The sequence below is a fragment of the Carcharodon carcharias genome, chromosome 5, assembly GCF_017639515.1.
Source record: "Carcharodon carcharias isolate sCarCar2 chromosome 5, sCarCar2.pri, whole genome shotgun sequence".
Classification (NCBI taxonomy): Eukaryota; Metazoa; Chordata; class Chondrichthyes; order Lamniformes; family Lamnidae; genus Carcharodon; species Carcharodon carcharias.
This window is the reverse complement of record NC_054471.1, coordinates 73,925,699-73,945,204: the sequence shown is the minus strand read 5'-3', so window position 1 is coordinate 73,945,204 and position 19,506 is coordinate 73,925,699. Positions and strand designations below refer to the sequence as shown.

At 42.7% G+C, this 19,506-nt stretch overlaps 1 protein-coding gene across 5 annotated transcripts in view; it reads right to left on the bottom strand.

Annotated features, from left to right (window-relative positions):
- Positions 1-19,506, bottom strand: part of shprh (SNF2 histone linker PHD RING helicase) — a 102,448-nt gene that overhangs the window by 10,053 nt on the left and 72,889 nt on the right. For all 5 annotated transcript variants that reach the window (XM_041187661.1, XM_041187660.1, XM_041187662.1 and 2 more), the window contains 7 exons: positions 19,021-19,194; positions 17,277-17,339; positions 14,568-14,793; positions 10,377-10,520; positions 9,222-9,323; positions 7,181-7,252; positions 474-662 (listed from right to left, as the gene is read on the bottom strand). In XM_041187661.1, the coding sequence (XP_041043595.1) occupies positions 474-662; positions 7,181-7,252; positions 9,222-9,323; positions 10,377-10,520; positions 14,568-14,793; positions 17,277-17,339; positions 19,021-19,194 (970 nt within the window). The remainder of the gene's footprint in view (positions 1-473; positions 663-7,180; positions 7,253-9,221; positions 9,324-10,376; positions 10,521-14,567; positions 14,794-17,276; positions 17,340-19,020; positions 19,195-19,506) is intronic.

The window sequence follows — 19,506 nt, the reverse complement described above, 5'->3', positions numbered from 1 at the left end:
GATATTAGTGCTAATGCTAAAATAAAACAGAAATACATTTTCTAAGAAAAAGTGAAACATTGAAGATTTTTTTAAAGGAGATACACAGAGGTAGAGAGATAAGTGTAGAATTAAACTCTGGGAAGTTTCAGATTTTGTAGTGGGAAATTGTAAGATTAACCCTTTCTTATGGGTCCTCCTTTTTTGGTGCTCTGATTCCTAATGTACATAGGTAGCACATCCCCATTTCTGGTATTATTGTAGTACAATACTACATTAGGACTTGTGAATGGTAAACAAACAACAATGTAAGATTACCCTCCTTCAGTACGACCCCCTGAGTTGCTCCTACTTTGTGCTCCACTTCTCTGCTCCCACATTATATCTCCCTAGTGTCAGTTTCTGCTTTACATACATAAATTAACAATGATGCAAATAGGTTTTAAAAGCCGCCCTTGATTTGGCAGAGAAGATTTTGTTAATTAAGAGCTTACTTTAATGGGAAATTCATCTTCTTTGTTTGCAGCCTCAGTTGTGAATACGTAAGAGATTTCTTTGTGTGCTGTTGTCTGTCTGCAAATCGCACACTTAATAACGCTCCGGCGAGCACCAACACTGTACTGTTCTATTATAATGGCTATGCAGTCATTGCAGAAGCAGTGTCCACAAGTCAGTACTGCCCACTGTGAATAAGAGGAGAACAGAAAACTGTGAAAGGAAACCAACTGGTAAACAAAATAAGTAACTTCAGCAGCACCTACAAAAAGCTGCTGGAATAAAAACATCAGTTTCCTTCAGTGTTTTGCACAATTTAATATAAGGATCAGCTGTGGCTCACTGGGTACCGCTCTTGCTTCTGAGGCAAAATTTTATGTTCCCTCATCCGCCAGTTTGAAGGTGGAGGGGAGTTGTAAAATGCAACGCATGGCCTGCACGCCACCCAACTGCCCGCCCCAACTGGTTTTCCATTTTACAGGGGTGGGACTTAAATAACTCATCCCTCCATTGCTGCTATATTACCCGCATCAGGGGGTGGCCTACAGCAGGTGGGTAGCCTGGCAGCTTTTACTGTGCGGGCTGGTATCAGGCAAAGGTCAGGGGGGAGAGGGGGGGAGGAACCTCCTTTGAGGGTACCCTATGCCCATCATAAGTACATGACCCCCCCTCCCACCCACCCCGAACTCTCAAACCTGGCCCCCCACCTCCCTCGCTGGGGCCTGCCAGCCAGACTCTGTGGATACCCCAGACTTACATTCAGTCTGGCCTCCATTAACTCCTCTTCTTCAGAATTGGCTGTAGTCCCAACAGTGGCCTTCACTCAAACTTGGCACTGTTGGGACGACACAGCTGACGGTTAATTGATTCGCCTGTAGCTCTCTTCCTTTTTAGATTGGGGCGGAAATCTCAACCTTTGTTAAATGGCTTTGGGGCCATTTCCCCATCGACTTTTCGGGCAGCAGGACAGGAAACTCCACTGTTCGAAAAATCCTGCCCATCAGGTCAGAAGGGTGGGCTTTCAAGCTGCATGCAGAGGCTTGAACACAAAATTTAAGCCAACACAGAGAATGCTAACTGTCAGAGTTGCCATCTTTCAGTTGAGATGAGGCTCCGTCAGCTATCCCAGGCGACGGTAAAAGATCCCATGGCATTAGTTGGACAGGGACAAAGGGATTCTCCTCATATCTTGATCATCATTCATTTTTCAACTCCCGTGGCTACTTAGAACAGAATTGAGTACATTGCTATTTTGAAATTTTGCTGGAATTGGCAGCTGTTTTTGCTGACATTACTACTGTGCCTAAACTCCAAAAGTACTTTGCTGACTGAAGTAATGAGATGTTTGGAGGACATGAAAGGCACAATAGTAAGGCAAGTTCTTTCTTTCTGTATTTAAAACTTCTGAGTTTAAAGTATTAATTGGGATAATGTGTTGTTTTGTGAGATTAATGCTGATGTGCAATCTGGAGGGGTGTGTTTGTGAGAACCTTTGATACTTGGTTCAGACACTGCAGCTGGTTTAAATCAAGCCCAGAGTATAGTAGTTGACCAAATCCCATAAGTGCTGATTATTGGACACTCGGCAACAGGAATCGCCCTCTGGTGTAGCGTGACAGCAACAGCTTGGCACAGACAGTCTACAAAACCAATGTCAGGGAGAAGAAAACTGCTTTGAAATCATTTGAAGGGGAAATAACATTTATGCACCTCATAGCACCTTTTACATAATCTCTAATCTGGCTTCTTTTGCAACTCCAATTTTCATCAACCCACCTTTGGTAGCCATGCCTTCAGCTGCCTAGGTCCTAAGCTCCGGAATTCCCTCCCTAAGCCTTGTCAAACCTTTTGTCTCCTTATGTAGCTTGGTATCAAATTTTGTTTAATAACAATCCTATGAAGCACTATGGGGTGCTATATAAATGCAAGTTGTTTTAAAATATTAAATATGTTTCCACATTACATTTTGATAACTCTGCACCTGCCAAAGAAAACATAGAAAGCATATTGTGCACGCACAGATGCCAGAGTTAACACATGGGTTAACGGTCATTCATGCACAATTACAGAGTTCTCTAACTCGTGTCTGATAGCAAAACACATTTATAAAGCTTAAAGAAGGAACAAACTGACAGGACCCAGAGCTGGTTATGAACAAACCATTTCTGAAAATAAACCCACTATCTGATGTGGGGAGGCAGTGGCATAGTGGTAATCCAGAGACCCAGGGTAATTGAACATTTGGCAACCAGGGAACAGGGGTTAAAATCCCACCACTGAAGATGGTGGAATTTGAATTCAATAAAAATCTGGAATTAAAAGTCTAATGATGGCCATAAAACTATTGTCGATTGTTGTAAAAACCCATCTGGTTCACTAAGGACCCTTTTGGGAAGCAAATCTGCCTTATTTACCTGGTCTGACCTACATTTGACTCCAGACACAGAACAATGTGTTTGATCTTGACTGCCCTCTGAAATGGCCTAACAAGCCACTCAGTTATCTCAAACTGCTAAAAAGTTAAAAAGGAATGAAACGACAATGGCAAACTCAGCCCTGTTGACCCTGCAATGTACTCCTAACACCTGGGAGCTTGTGCCAAAATTGGGAGAGCTGTCTCACAGACTAGTCAAGCAACAGCCTGGCATACCCAGACTCTCAGAATCATACCTTACAGGTAGTGTCCCAGACACCACCATCACCATCCCTGGGTATGTCCCACTGGCAGGACAGACCCAGCAGAGGTGGCAGGACAGTGGTATACAGTCAAGAGCGAGTTGCCCTAGGAGTCTTCAACATTGACTCTGGGCCCCATGAAGTCTCATGCATCAGGTCAAAATGGGCAAGGAAACTTTTTGCTGATTACCATGTACCACCCTCCCTCAGCTGATGAATCAGTGCTCCTCCATGTTGAACACCACTTGGAAGAAGCACTAAGAGTGGTATGGCTGCAGAATGTACTTTGGGTGGGGGACTTCAACGTCTATCACCAAGAGTGGCTCGGTAGCACCACTATACACATAGTTGGCCGAGTCCTAAAGAACATGGCTGCTAGATTGGGTCTGCAGCAGGTGTTGAGGGAATCAACCAGAGAGAAAAACATACTTGACCTCATCTTCACCAACTTGCCTGGTGTAGATGCATCTGTCCATGACAGTATCAGCAGGAGTAACCACTGCACAGTCCTTGTGGAGGCAAAGTCCCATCTTCACATCCAGGATACCCTTCATCGTGTTGTGTGGCACTACCACCGCGATAAATGGGATAGAATTCGAAAATAGTTCTAGCAACTCAAGACTGGGCAATCATGAGGCATTGTCGGCCATCAGCAGCAGCAGAGTTTGACTCAACCACAATCTGTAACCTCATGGCCCGACATATGCCCCACTCTACCATTACCACCAAGTCAGGGGATCAACCTTGGTTCAATGAAGACTGCAGGAGGACATGCCAGGAACAGCACCAGGCATACCTAAAAATGCGGTATTAACCTGGTGAAGCTACAGCACAGGACTACGTGCGTGCCAAACAGCATTATCAGCAAGTGAAAGACAATGCTAAGTAATTCTACAACCAACAGGTCAGATCTAGGCTCTGCAGTCCTGCCACATCCAGTCATGAACGTTGGTGGGCAATTAAGCTGCTCATTGGAGGAGGAGGCTCCACAAATATCCCCATCCTCAATGTTGGGAGAGTCCAGCACATCAGTGCAAAAGATAAGACTAAAGCACTTACAACAATCTTCAGCCAGGAATGCCGAGTGGATGATCCATCTCAGCCTCTTCCGGAGATCCCCAGAATTACAGATGCCAGACTTCAGCCAATTCATTCACTCCATGTGATATCAAGAAACGGCTGAAGTAATTAGATATTGCAAAGGCTATGGGCCCTGACAATTTTCCAGCAGTAGTACTGAAGACTTGTGCTCCAGAACTTGCTGCACCCCTAACCAAACTGTTCCAATACAGTTACAACACTGGGATCTACCCAGCAATGTGGAAAATTGCCCAGGTATGTCCTGTACACAAAAAGCAGAATAAATCCAAACCAGCCAATTACCGCCCCATCAGTCTACTCTCGATCTTCAGTAAAGTGGTGTAAGGGGTCATCAACAGTGCTATCTAGCAGCACTTGCTTTCCAATAACCTGTTCACTGACACTCAGCTTGGGTTCCGCCAGGGCTACTCAGCTCCTGACCTCATTACAGCATGATTCAAACATGAACAAAAGAGCTGAACTCCAGAGGCGAGGTGAGAGTGACTGCCCTTGACATCAAGGCAGCATTTAACCGAGTATGGCATCAAGGAGCCCTAGCAAAACTAGAGTCAATGGGAATTGCCGGAAGACCGTCCACTGGTTGAAGTCATAACTAGCACAAAGGAAGATGGCTGTGGTTGTTGAAGGTCAATCATCTCAGTTCCAAAACATGAGTGCAGGATTTCCTTGGTCCTTGGCCCAACCATCTTCAGCTGCTTCATCAATGACCTTCCTTCCATCATAAGGTCAGAAATGAGGATGTTCACTGATGATAGCACAATGTTCAGCACCATTTGCGACTCCTCAGATTCTGAAGCAGTCCATGTCCAAATGCAGGAAGACCTGGATAATATCCAGACTTGGTCTGACAAGTGGCAAGTAACATTCACCCTACACAAATGCCAAGCAATGCCACCTCCAACAAGGAGGAATATAACCATTGCCCCTTGACATTCAATTCCATTACCATCACTGAATCCCCCACTACCAACATCCTGGTGGGGACCACTGACAAGAAATTGAACTGGACAAGCCATATAAGTATTGTGGCTACCAGAGCAGGTCAGAGGCTAGGAATCCTGCAGTGAGCAACTCGCCTCATGCTTCCCCAAAGCCTGTCCACCATCTATAAGGTACAAGTCAGGAGTGTGATGGAATACTTTCCACTTGCCTGGATGAGTTCAGCTCCAGCAACACTCAAGAAACTTGACACCATCCAGGACAAATCAGCCTGCTTGATTTGCAACCCATCCACAAGCATTCATTCCCTCCACCACTGACACACAGTGGCAGCAGTGTGTACCATCTACAAGATGCACTGCAGGAACTCACCAAACCTCCTTAGACAGCACCTTCCAAACCCATGACCAGTACCATCTAGAAGAACAAGAACAGCAGACACATGGGAACACCACCACCTGGAAGTTCCCCTCCAAGCCACTTGCTGTCCTGACTTCGAATTGTTTTTCATTTATTTATGGGGTGTGGGCGTCACTGGCTAAACCAGCATTTATTGCCCATCCCTAATTGCCCTTGAGAAGGTGGTGGTGAGCTGCCTTCTTGAACCGCTGCAGTCCATGTGGTGTAGGTACACCCACAGTGCTGTTAGGATGGAAGTTCCAGGATTTGACCCAGTGACAGTGAAGGAACAGCGATATATTTCCAAGTTAGGATGGTGAGTGGCTTGGAGGGGAGATTCCAGGTGGTGGTGTTCCCATATATCTACTGCCCTTGTCCTTCTAGATAGTTATGGTCCAGGGTTTGGAAGGTGTTCCTAAGGAGCCTTGGTGAGTTCCTGCAGTGCATCTTGTAGCTAGTATACACTGCTGCTACTGTTGGTGGTGGAGGGAGTGAACATTTGTGGAATGGGTGCCAATCAAGCAGGCTGCTTTGACCTGGCTGGTCAGATTTCTAAGCAAGCGCCACTTGATAGCACTGTTGAAGACCCCTACCATCATTCTACTGATGATCAAGAGTAGACTGATGGGACGGTAATTGGCTGGGTTGGATTTGTCCTGCTTTTGTGTACAGGACATACTTGGGCAATTTTCCACATTGCTGGGTAGATACCAGTGTTGTAGCTGTACTGGAACACCTTAGCTAGAGGCGTGTCAAATTCCGGAGCACAAGCCTGAATATTGTCAGGGCCCATAGCCTTAGAAGTATCCAGAGCCTTCAGCCACTTCTTCACGTGGAGTGAATCTAATTGGCTGAAGACTGGCATCTCTGATGCTGGGACTTCTGGAGGATCCATCAATGCCATTTCAGAGGGCATTTAAGAGTCAACCACATTACTGTAGCTCTGTAGTCACCAGACCTGACCAGGTCAGGTGAGGGGCACATTTCTGTCCCTGAAGGACATTAGTGAACCAGATGGGTTTTTATAACAATCGACAATGGTTTCATGGTCATCATTAGACTTTTAACTGAAGATTGTTATTGAATTCAAATTCCCACCATCTGCCATGGTGGGATTAGAACCTGGGTTCCCAGAGCATTACCCTGGGTCTCTGGATTACCAGTCCAGTGATAATATCTCTACGTCACCGCCTCTCTGTTTCACTGTTGCGGCTTCAAAATCCTGGAACTTGCTCCCTAACAGCGCTGTGAGTGTACCTACACCACATGGACTGCAGCAATTCAAGAAGGCAGCTCAGCACCACCTTCTCAAGGGCAATTAGGAATGGACAATAATGCTGGCCTAGCCAGCGACACCCACATCCCATGAATGAATAAAAAAAATTTCAAAAATTTGATTAAAATTATGAAAATATTTCAACATTACAGAAGTGATGTTTTCATATTTAATTATTTTTTAATTATCTGGCTGCTGATTCTGTTCTAAACCTTGTTCAAAATGTGTGAAAAAGGCTTTATACAAAAACTATCTGTGAATGTGTTGAATGAATTCACATACTGCAGCCTCACATACCTGCTACTAATTTCTTACCTGCTGTCCTAATTGCCGTGCACAGATTGGACAGGGATCTGGATTGACGCTGCCTGTAGATGAATCCTGAGACTGAAATAAAATGTAGGATAGTTATCATATTGGACTTTATAATCATTTCCTTCCTCCTATGTAAATGCAAATAGCAGTTGTTGCTATCATTGTTATCCAGGTTAGTAATAACCCATCAGATTACTTCACCTTGGGTTAGTGCTTACCTATCAGATTACTTCACTCCTTTCGTTATTACGAACCTATCAGATTATCTATTCCATTTTGGGTTAATATTAACCCAAAGTTTTATGTACCCAATCTTGGATTAGCACTAATCCCTCAGATTATATCATACATCCTAGGTTAGCACTAATCCAATTTGATTATTTAATTCATCCTGGATTATTAGTAATCCATCAGATAATTCCACTGCCCTGGGTTCCACTCTAGCAAAGAGCTGGCACAGACACAGTGGGTGAATGGCCTCCTTTTGTACTGTAAACTCACAATGATTTCACAGCACTAAACCACCAAAAATGTAACTGCACAAAACTGTACAGAAAAAAACCAAGAGTTATAAAGAATCTGATTCAGTGTCCTTTAATATGCTGCATGGAAATTAGACCTGCAATCCATCCCAATACTGACTCCTAGTGGTTCCCTTGTCCGTTGTCACTTTATCTCTAATTACTTATCCGTCTCTCCACGAGTGCCAGTCTCTCAGGTTTTCTGAAAATTTAAGTTTGGATCAACTGTATTCGCCCAGCATTCCTTGAAAGAGCTATCCAATTAGTCCCACTCTCCTACACCTTCCCTATAGTTCTGAAAATTTTTCCTTTTTAAGCATGGCCCGGACTTTCGCTCCAGTTCAGGAATGCAGAGTTGGGACATTTCCTGTTTCCGCGAACCTGATCAGTCTGACAGGTTCTCTTCACAGTTCTGACAGCTTAGATGGGTCCCTTTGAAGGTACTTCTGACAGTTGATTTTGACAGGTTTGTTGACAGTTCTAATGAGTTTATGCACATCTATACCTGCTTTTAACAATTCCAAAGGGCACCGTACATGCTCCAAAAGTGTCCTGGGACCAGATTGAAAGAGGTACCTTACCTCTCCAAAGGGGTAGCCTGGCTATCCATATGAATCCACAAAGTTCAGGCCTGCTCTTACCTGGTCTAATCTACACATTTCAGGTTTCTAGGCCCACAAAAATCAGATTTGTGTGGAGGCAGCTGATGATTTAAATGGCCAGCTTTCTCTGTAAGCCGCACTTGCAGCCCGACTCCATTCCCACCCCCGCAAAAATAGGGAGTGCCACGTTCGGCAGTGGGACTTCCAATTTCTGGGCTCATCCGCCATTTTCACCAGCACAGACAGGTACTCCATCGTGGTGAAAATCCAGGCCTGTATATTCAATTTTCTTTTGAAAGTTACTACTGAATTTGCTTCCAACGTTCCTTTATTCAGTGCATTCCAGAGTGCAACAGAGTGTAGAGCAAAAAATCTCATCTTTGGCTTTTTTTGCCAATAATCTTGAATAGCCAATGAACTAAGGGTATCCTGACAAATACAGCTCTGATAGGCCTAGTGGTACCAATGCTCACAGAGGGTAGGTGCCATCCTGGACCACAATAAATAAAGATTCCCAATAACAATAATGTCAGATGGATCACTGATTCCAGATGGATCAACTGCTGTTGAAACTCCTTAATGGTCCTTCTTTCCACTCCATTAATAGGCCAAAATCACACAGCAGCTAACAGAGAAAGGTTGATGCAGCAAGGTCTTCAGCTAATACAACCTGTGGGGAGCTACCAGAGGCAGCAAGGATCTACTAGACAAATTACTGACTACTGCATAGGATGGGCACCTTTGTATCACTGCTACTGGTCTGGGCATTTGCTCCCTGTATGACAATAACCCTGACTCACAGGATTTGGAAGGTGATCATGATGGAGCTGAAACAATGTTTGGATATTCTGGCCTGCTGTTTCCTTTGTACCGGTGTACTTTAGATTATGTCCTAAACATTCAAATAATTGTTCTCACCCTCTCTAGATTTGTGAGGTAGAGGACTTGACCGAGCTTCTTCTGTAATTGTGACGTGGCTACAGCTTTGTCATTTAAGAGCTTCATTCGATTTTGTTCCACCTGTAAAACATGCAACAGTGGTCTTTCATCCGGCTTTTAGAGTCTGAAATGTTCACCCTGTGTAAAACCAGGCAATACCTTGCAATATTGCTGACGGACAAAGATAAAATATACATTTACTGCATATGTAATGCATTATATACATTTATTGCTGCTGCACCATTGCTTCTATATGGCAAAGGCCTAGAAAGTCTTCCTCCTGCACCTGAAGGTATTGGGTGCAACAAATAAAGGAAACGGTCTATAAATCCCTCCATGGCTTCATCCTGCCCTATCTCTGGACCCTCTTCCAGCCCTACAACCCACGAAGAGCTCTCCAATTGTGGCCTCATGTGCATCTGATTTCCTTCGCACCATCAGCACCTTCAGCGGCTGGACCCTCAACTCTAGAATTCCACCCCTATAAATGGCTGGAAATTCCAAACAGGCTAAACGGGTTCAAAGCAAATAAATCACCAGGCAAAGATGGTACTTATCCCAAAGTGAAGAGAAAACTCAAGGGAAAGCACTGAATCATTATAATGGAGGCACTGAGAAAGTTTCAGTATTATACAAAGAGTATAGGTTTTAAAAAGTCATGATTTTCAACAAGTGGGCAGGACTAATTCTTCCATGCTGACAGAAAAAAAAGCATCAATTTTTGAAGAAAGGGTTCCATTTTGCCCTTGTAGCCTGTACAGGACAGCAATCTATTTGCACTTAAGCAAATCGCACAACCAGCAGAATTGCTTCACTTCCTTCTGCCAACCAAAGAATCACTGATTGCTTGTGAAGCACTTTGGGACCTAAAAAATACACATACGTGTTACAAAGAATTTACAGTGTAGAAACTGGCCATTCAGACCAACTAGTCCATACCAGTGTTCATGCTCCCATGAGCGTCCTCCCACTCCTTCTCAACTAACCAACAGATCCTTCTATTCCTTTCTCCTTCATATACTTATCTAGCTTATTATGTACTTATACAAATTCAAGTTTTTTCTTCCTTTTTCACAATCAGTCCCTAGCATGGTTTGAATCTGCGGATCTAAGCACGGCTTCCCAGCTTCGTACCTCATGTGACTCAATGATGTGAAGAACAGGAAGACTTGGTTTGGGCTCATCTGGAAGGCGCACTTGAAAGCGCTCAGTTGCCATGGCTAACTCATCAATAGCAGAAACACGATTACGCAGTGCCATCCAATATTCATGAAGCAACTACAGACACAATAGAAGAACAGGTGCTGAGGCAGAATGTTTAAAGATGGGTTTGTCTGTTTTCAGTTAAATACATCAATTCCTGAGATTACCTCTCTCTAAATGTTTACACATATTTTATTTAACATGCGTGTACACACACTTGCTCACACACTCTTTCTCTCTCCCTCCCCAGTACAAGAGAAACAAAATTTCACAGCACAGAAGAAGCCATTCAGCCCAACATGCACCTACAAGCTCTTTCACATCAATGCAAGTAAATTTTTCTAGTCTTCTCTTATCCTCCTCCATACTCTTTTAAAAAAAAATCTAAATAGTTACAGCCATGTCCCCATTAAGGATTCTGCTTCTGCTATAACTTCTGGTAGAGCATTCCATATCCTAACACCATTAGTTATTTTAAAAAGTCTCTTCACTTTATCTTTTGGCAACAATCATACCCTCCAGTTACTGACTCACAACCAGTGGAAATTGTTTTTCTCTATTTATGTTATTAAAGCCCTTTATAATTTTGAACACCTCTATTAGATCTCCTAACTTTACATTTGCTATGAATGTAAGGTTTTATGAGATGATTATGTTTTGGAGCTGTCTCTTTAATTTAAAGTAACATGGTTGAATGAAGAGGGTCATGTGATCTGCTTCTAATTCTACCTGACAACAAGCCTGGGTTGCTTGGTCACTATTGGGGACAGGGGGTCCAGGTTGTGAGACTGGGAGCAAGGTGCTAAATGTTCACACCTGAAAACAAAGGCAAGAGCAGCTGGGCTAACTGTGTTCTGACATTTAGTCTCCAAGCTTTTGGACAGAAAAGAGAAAGACAAAGAGAGAGGTCTCATAGGGAGCCAAATGGTTGCAGCTACTGTGGTCAGCAGAGAGAAGAAGGCTGCGAGTTCTTTGAGAGCTATCAGGCAGAATGTGAGAGGGGGGATGGTCTCTGGTTGAAGAGATGTTGCAATCTAAAGAATGGAAGATTTTCCCTGGTGAAGCCAGGAAGATAAATTGCCGGAGTGGATCTTACGGCTGGTAGTTGGTTTGGAAATTCTCTGAAAACTGCGGAAAGTGCCTTTCGGGGGTCACTCGATGTTACAACTTGGCAAAATGGGGAGACATGAGCCCATTGGAAACTGGAAGTGGCTGTGGTCTATTGCCTATAAAGAATGTAATCACATGGAGAACAGAACATGCTATATTGTATATGTATGCAGTGTGGGGTTATCAGTCGTGTTAAAACATTAGTAAGAGTACCTTTTCTGTAGTTTTAGTATTAGTTGCTTACCACGTAACAGTTAGTCAATGTTGGCTTGTTACAGTAAAAATTTAAAACGTAAAGGAATTACACAACAAAATTTCAAGTTGGTCACTGAGAATTCAAATATTTTGTTTAAAGTTATCACTGGGGATCGTAACAATTTGCTCCAGTAAAATAACCCCCAAATTCTTTAGTCTCTCCACGTAATGAAATTCTCTCATCCCAGTGTTACTTTAGTAAATCTCCTCTGCACCCTCGCCGTGGCCTTGGCATCTGTCTTAAATAAGACTCACAAATTAGAACAATTGGGTCCTAACCAATGATTTGTATCATTCTACTTTTGTACTCTATGCCACGTTTTTTTAAATATGGCTTTGTTTATCTTGTCATCCCACTTTTAAAGATTATAGTAACTGTTTTGAACTTGGTGGAGGCTGCATAATAAAGGAGTTCACACAGTTAATTGTCAAGGGAACTGTAAACAACTGCAAGGGAACAGATTGGTTAGTAAAAAGAACTATAGAGATGCAAAGCTTGCATTTCTATAGCGCCTCTTAAAAACTTAGGACATCCCACAGCACTTTACAGCCAATGAAGTATTTTCAAAAATCATTTATTGATTGGATTCCTCATTAGTTATTTATTGGTAGCTGCTTATTACTCATTCATTGGTTACTTTCTTACCTATTCCTTTAACTGTGGCATTGAATATGTGATACTAGAGTGGATCAACATGTGTGATTGATAATGTGACCTACACCTTGCAATTGCAACACTAAAGTGTGACAGATAAGTGCTAAATGAAGGTATTTCCATAGATTTTAAAAGTCTTGTGTTTAGCATCTGTCTATCACACTTCAGCCCTTGTTCATTTGGTAGCACACTCGCCTCCGAATCAGAAGGTTGTAGGTTCAAGTCAAAATCAACATCATGAAGAAACATATTATCTGGTCACTAACACATTGCAGTTTGTGGGACCTTGCTGTGTGCAGATTGACTGCTGTGTTTCCCATACTACAACTAATGACCACACTTCAAAGGTACTTCATTGGCTCTAAAGCACCTGTAAAAGGCATTAACAAAATGCAAGTTCTTTCTTTCTAAATATAGGAAAGAAAATCTTAACTATGATACTGCTTTTTAATCACTTGAACACTAATGCTATTTTACAACCTTAACCTCAATAATTATATTTTAAAAAATTACATGATCACATTTGCCAGAAAAATAAACAGTTTCCTTGAAGATACTGTGAATTTCTTTCAACAAACCCTGCATCAAATTAACTACTGATTAGATTATTTAGATACAGAATAACCTGAGGGACTTACATCAGGTGTCCTTTATTTGCAGGTTTCCTTATTTTTCAAAGGGGTCATTGCATGTAAAATAAATTGGATGAGTTAAATGTCCCAGGATTACTGTATATGCTGCAGTGTTCCTTCTTTCTATCGTCCTCACCTAGGATTACGTCTAATTCTGCAGCCCTGCCAGCAGGATGTGATTTCAGTTCTACTTTCTCTTTGTTGGTTTCCCGGTTCATCACCATCCTGAGGTGCTTTTTCATTAAGCGAGAGAGGTCCTGATTCTGGGATCTGCTACATTGGTAGCCTACACTGAAGTTCCAAGAATCAGAAAGCCACACGTGAGCAGGCGGAGAGGGGAAACTGAGACTTTACATCATAAGAGGAGCCATAAGCTGGCACTCTCTTCTGTATCCACCAAATCCTTTTATATTCCTCCTTTCCAGACATTGATCCCCTTTCCTTTCAATTTAAATATTATTATTTACCGCAAAGGGAAATTGGGATGAAGGATCCCATGTATTAGTTGTCAGTTTGAGAACCATCTTCCTCCCCTCACCTTTGGTTCTTCTACTTTACCAGCTGCTCCTCCCACTCCATGTTGTTGCTGTTGCTCTTGACTCTGCAGAGAATGATGGTGCCCACTTCCACTTCTCCCCATACTTACCCCCTACTTCCTCCTCCCTGGTCCCCTTCTCTTCCCTTTCTCCCTTGCTCCCTGGAATTCCATTCCCCACTCTCTACCTCTTCCTGCCCCTGATTTCTGAGAACACCCCCAACCCGTCATGGAATGCTAAGACTGCACCCTGCATCTCCCCTCCCCAATCGTGGTGACTCTCCAGCCCATCCTGGCTGCATTCCATACAGTCACAGCTCTGCAGAGTGAAGTCACAGACAGAGGGTACGGAGGAGTTAGGGGATGTCCTGCAGTGAGAAATTTAATGCAATGATCGCTGTGTAACTAATCTGTAAACCACTACCCTCAGCACCGATCACTCTGAGGTAATTTGCTTTTGTGGAATGGAGATCTTCTTACCCAGCATCCATAACAACAAAGAAACCCTCTATTCTAGGGAGAGAACCATGCAAGCATTCAATCCCAGAGATAGAGCAGTTCTTCTGTCACTTTAGATGGATGAAGATATCCCCATTCCACTCATACTATAATTTTTTGGCCGCTGTCACCATGCATATGAGTAGGAATATCTGATGTTTTCAGTTGAAAATTAACTTGATGCATTGAAGGCCGTCCACAGTCTGCAATTTGCAGTGTTCATGATTTCCAGAAGCAGTTTGTGTCTATTTATTGTTGAGATATTTGGGACTGTCAATAAGTGTCTGTCTTTTGCAGGTACAGGTTTCAGTGTATTTATATCTAACTGTCTTAACAAGATCCAGAGAAAATGTAATTTAATTTGTGATTTCAATCAAATAAATATTTTCCAAAATATGGCAGATCAATTCTATTATGTCTGGGAATTTCTCATGTACCTTGTATTCTTTTTTCCAAGACTCAAACAGTTCCATGAAGATGTTCCCTTCTTCTATTAGCAAGGTATCCATACGGTGTGCTTTCCCAAAGGCTAAGATGGCTTTTAAAGCACGTTCAGTCTCACTTGCAGCCCACAGTCCACGACTAGTGGTTGGCAGGCGTTCATCAACCAGGCCCTCATCCTCTTCAATCATCTCTTCGAAGATTGCTCTCTGCCCCTTAACACTGGACAAAGGCAGATTTTTAGTTTTCCCCAATATAAAGTACACATTCTCTCCCTGTAGCAGTTCTGTTCATTTCACGATGAAATGTACATGCTCTCCTTGTAGGGTTTCTGTTAATCTCACTATGAAGTCCACCCCAGTCCCAAAGGGACATAGACTGCTAACATAAGTCCAGAGAACTTGGGCACAGAGTTGCAAAGCCAAGCCTCAGGAATGCCAAGTGCACAAGGACACAGCTGCAGTTCAGCCAACTAAAACCATAGAGCTTACCGCTGCAGTACACTGATAATTTCCTCACTGCATGCACAGACAATGCTCCCCTATTTATTTGGGCTTTGCATTCAGGGTTATCTGGAGTCAAGTGGAAACAAACCCTGCTTCCGATGGCTCTCTCATTTCAACTTGTTCTTTGATCAACTCCTGGGTCTGTCCTGCTCCGGTATTGGTTTACCAGATCGGCCTCAGGGTGCAGATTTGGTTCAAAACTTTCATTACCAGACATATAATTTGGAGGCATCTGAATCCCACGAGATTGTGTTGACCTTAAGGGGCTAGTCACCAGATGGTCATTTGTCAAATGACAAGTGTGGGTTTGAGCCCTGGCTTGGGGTAAAACAGGTAACAGGAGTTCCTCATGAGCAGCACAATGCACCATAACATGTCTGAGGCATTGCTGCCATCTGCCCGATCACAGCACGGACACACGCCAAACAATACATTTATACAGAACCTCTAAAGTAGTACATCTTCTCAAGGTGCTTCACAGAAGCATACTCAAACAATATTTGACATTGAGCCACATAAAGAGATATTAGTCCAGATAAATGGCCAAAATCTTGGTCAAAGATGTAGATTTTAAGCAGTATCCAAAAGGAGAAGGGAGAATTAGAAGTGGAAAAGTTTGGAGAGGGAATTCTGTAGCTTCGCGCTCAGGCATGGCCATCAAAAGTGGAATGAAGCATGTGGGGCACAGGAGAGGCCAGAGTTGCAGGGACGCAAAGATCTGAGAGTTGTCGGGTTACAGGAAGTGACAGAGATAGAGAGGAGAGAGGAGCGTGACTCTGAAGGGATTTGAACGTGAGGATGAGATTTTTAAAATCGAGGCAATATTGGACCAGGAGCTATTGTACACCAGTGAGCACAGGGGAGATGGAGGAGTAATGTTGGAACTCTGATAATCAGGCAGTGAAGGACAGAATACTGGAGCCTCATCTCTAAACACTTAGAAGCTTTTATTTACAGAAACAAACGTGAGATATTGTGCAATTCCAACTCTCAATCCCTCTTTCAGTCTTTTCCAATAGGAACAAGGGTGTCCCCAATAAATGCTCACCACCTGAATACAATTCACACCCAATTAATATACAGAGAGGGAGTGTCAATTCACAGTGAGATAAACATAAACCCTACAGGGAGAGAATATGTACTTTATATTTCAATGTTTGCCCATTTAGAAGAGACTGTGGAGGAAACAAGGTATCAAACTTACAACAGGACATGCTGTGTATAAAGCTGTGGTAATACCTACCCTCTTATATGCCTGTGAAACATGGACTACCCAACTCCAGGCATATTAAGCACTTGGACAGGTTCCATGAGATTGATTTGGAATATCATGGGCATTAAAGGGGAGGACAAAGTGCCCAACACTGAGGTCCTTCAAAAAGCAGAAATGCTTTGAATTGAAGCATTCGTCATCAGAGGCCAGCTCAGATGAACATGTAGTACGTATGACTGACGAATAAAATCCCTAAGGTGGAGACGTATTCACAACTTAAACTTGGACACTGCCTGTGAGGTAGGCTGAGAGTAAGATTCAAGGACTCTTGGAAGGCAAACCACAGGAAATGTTGCATGTCCACCAAGAACTGGGAGAAAAATGAACATGTAAGGACTACCGGGGGAGTGATCGCAAGTCATGGTGTTGCTTCCTTCGAATAGCAAAGAATACAGGCAGCAAAGGATAAAAGGCAAGCTTAATAGACTAGGCAGTCCAAACAAAGTCAGACAATCCATCCTTGCCCACACTGTGGAAAGCCATGCTGGTCTGCAATTGGACTCCACAGGCATGTTCGTGCAAGAAAAGGCCATTTTCAATAACAAAGGGAAATCAACAATGATAAATTCATAATTAACAAACAGGACTTAGTGAGAGTTAGGATATGGGTAGCAAAAATTTGTTGGGTGGAAGGTGGGAGGCTGGCCAGGAGAGCATTGGAAAAATCTAATCTGGAAAAAGGCTTGAACAGCTGAGATAGAGGTGGATCCAAGTGAGATTGTGGGGGTGAAAGTAAACAGTCTTGGTCAGAGAGAGAAAATAGGGTCAGGTGCTGAGCTCAAGATCACAAACAATCTGCTTTAACCTATTGTTCTGTGCCAGGAGCAGGGTTTGGCATACTGTATCTGAGAACAGATCTTGCTGTATTGTACCCTGAAAGTGGAGAAAATGCACAGAATATTATTCCTTCCAGTTTATGCACTTACCTATGTGAGAACAGCTTAGATTCATATTCTGTAAATAATTCGTCTGCCTTACAGAATTGACAACTGCAAAACAAAGGAAAATAAGGGGCTTGATTAGTATTCGATGTGGGGGAGAAATGTCTCCTTCTGAACACCTGTTGTACCACATGAACAACTAAAACAGAAAATATTCACGCATCTAAGAAAAGCAAAATTATATGGAGACAACTGACCAATTGTGCATCTTCAGCAAAAGCCATTCAGATGCTTGAATGGTGTTGGATTATTCAGTTAGTTCATTCAATTACTGAAGACCATTCACGAACTTCAGAAATAGTTAATTGATGTGTCTGACTAATGGCCAATTCGTGTGTCTGAGAAATGGCCAATCTATGTAGTGGTCTTTTCTGATGTTGAGTTATTCAATTATTCCATTCAATTATCTGGGACAAGGATCCTTTCAGGTATCTGAGGAATGGCCCAACCGTGTACCTGGGAGATTCGTCCTCTCATGTCCCTGAGACAACAACCCATTTGTGTACTTGATCAAATTCTTTGGTTAGAAGTCAGGTGAGATAGTCCATACAGTTGGAATGACATCAAAAAATAGAAACACTAATATCTTACATTTATAAAGCACCTTTAACACAGAGAACATCCCAAAGGAAGAGAAAACATAACAAAAATAATAAAAGAGTGGAGGAATGACTACTGTTGTTGCTGTCTTGACCACACACTTCCCACTTCTAACGTCGCAACACCGTTTTTCTTAATGTATGTTGAATCATGTGGTCTCCTTAGGGCATGCAAGCTAGTTTAATCACATGGATCTACAGAAACTGCTGGCAATGACATTTTTCCCAATAGCTGTTTTGATGGGGGTTTGAATGTTGCAAACCAATATTGGCAATTCCAAAGTAAAAACAGAAAATGCTGGAAATACTCAGCAGACCTGCTGAGAAAAAGAGTTAACATTTCATGACATGATAGTTATCGACCTGAAATGTTAACACTGTTTCTCAATCCACAGACACTGGCAGGTCTGCTGAGTATTTCCAGTATCAGATTTCCAGCATCCACTGTATTTTGCTTTTGTATCGGTACTTCCAAACCTCATTTAACAATTGTTCTTATCTTTGTCAGTCATCGCTTAAGTGGATAGACTGCTGATCCCGAGGCAGAAGGCTGAGGGTTCTAGTCCAACTCCAAGAGACTTGAGCACAAAGTTCAGGCTGACACTCCAGTGCCGTACTGAAGGAGTGCTGCACTATTGGAGGTTCCACCTTTCAGTTAAGATGCTTAACCAAGGCCCATCCTCTCAGGTGGATACAAGATCCCATGACACTATTTCGAAAAACAGCAGGGAAGATTTTGCCTGTCCTGGTCAATACTCATCCCCCGACAATGTAATTAAAGCTGATTATCTGGCCATTATCACATTGCTGTTTGTGGGAATTGATGTGCAAAGATTGGCTGCCAAGTTTCCTACATTAAACAGTGACTACATTTCAAAAAGTACTTCATTGGCTGTGATGTGTTTTGGGACATCCTGGGGTTGTGAAAGGCACTATATAAATGTAAGCCTTTCTTCAATCGAAGCATTGTAAAACCAATTTTTCCCAAAACATCTCACGTTACAAAGATGTAGAAATATAGAAGGCATTCACAAGCAGCTATCGCACAATAGAAACTTATAAGAGAAAAGAACTAGTTTTGCAGTGCCAGTTGACAGGAAACCAATCATGGTACTGCCCAATACACTCACTTGTTCAGGGGAAATCGGACAGGACGAAGATGACACACTGTGGCAAGCCGAATTTCTTCTTGTGATGGAGGGGCCTCCAGATTCTTGACCGAGTCCTGCACCGTCTTTTGGGATTTCTTCAACTCTTCAATTTGCACAGTCAGCAAAAACTGTAGGCCTCTGCAATCCCGGAACCTGAGTACACAAGGTTGGTGATCAACACAACTTAGAGACAACATTTGTCATCATGCCTTTTAGTTGGTGAATGGCTCATTGCATCAAGAGTTTAATCAAAGCAAACACCTATTGTGCAGCAGTTAGTTAGGTTTATTTAATGAATTTTAAGCGTAGCCGTTGGCAAGATTGCACGACAGTTAATGAAGTTTCAGTGCATCTAGTAGATAAGTTTCAATATATCAGTTATGTAATTATTAGTGGAGTTTCAGTGCAATAATTTGTGAAGTTTTATTGCTGACTTGACGTCATGAATACCCACAAAGTTTTGGA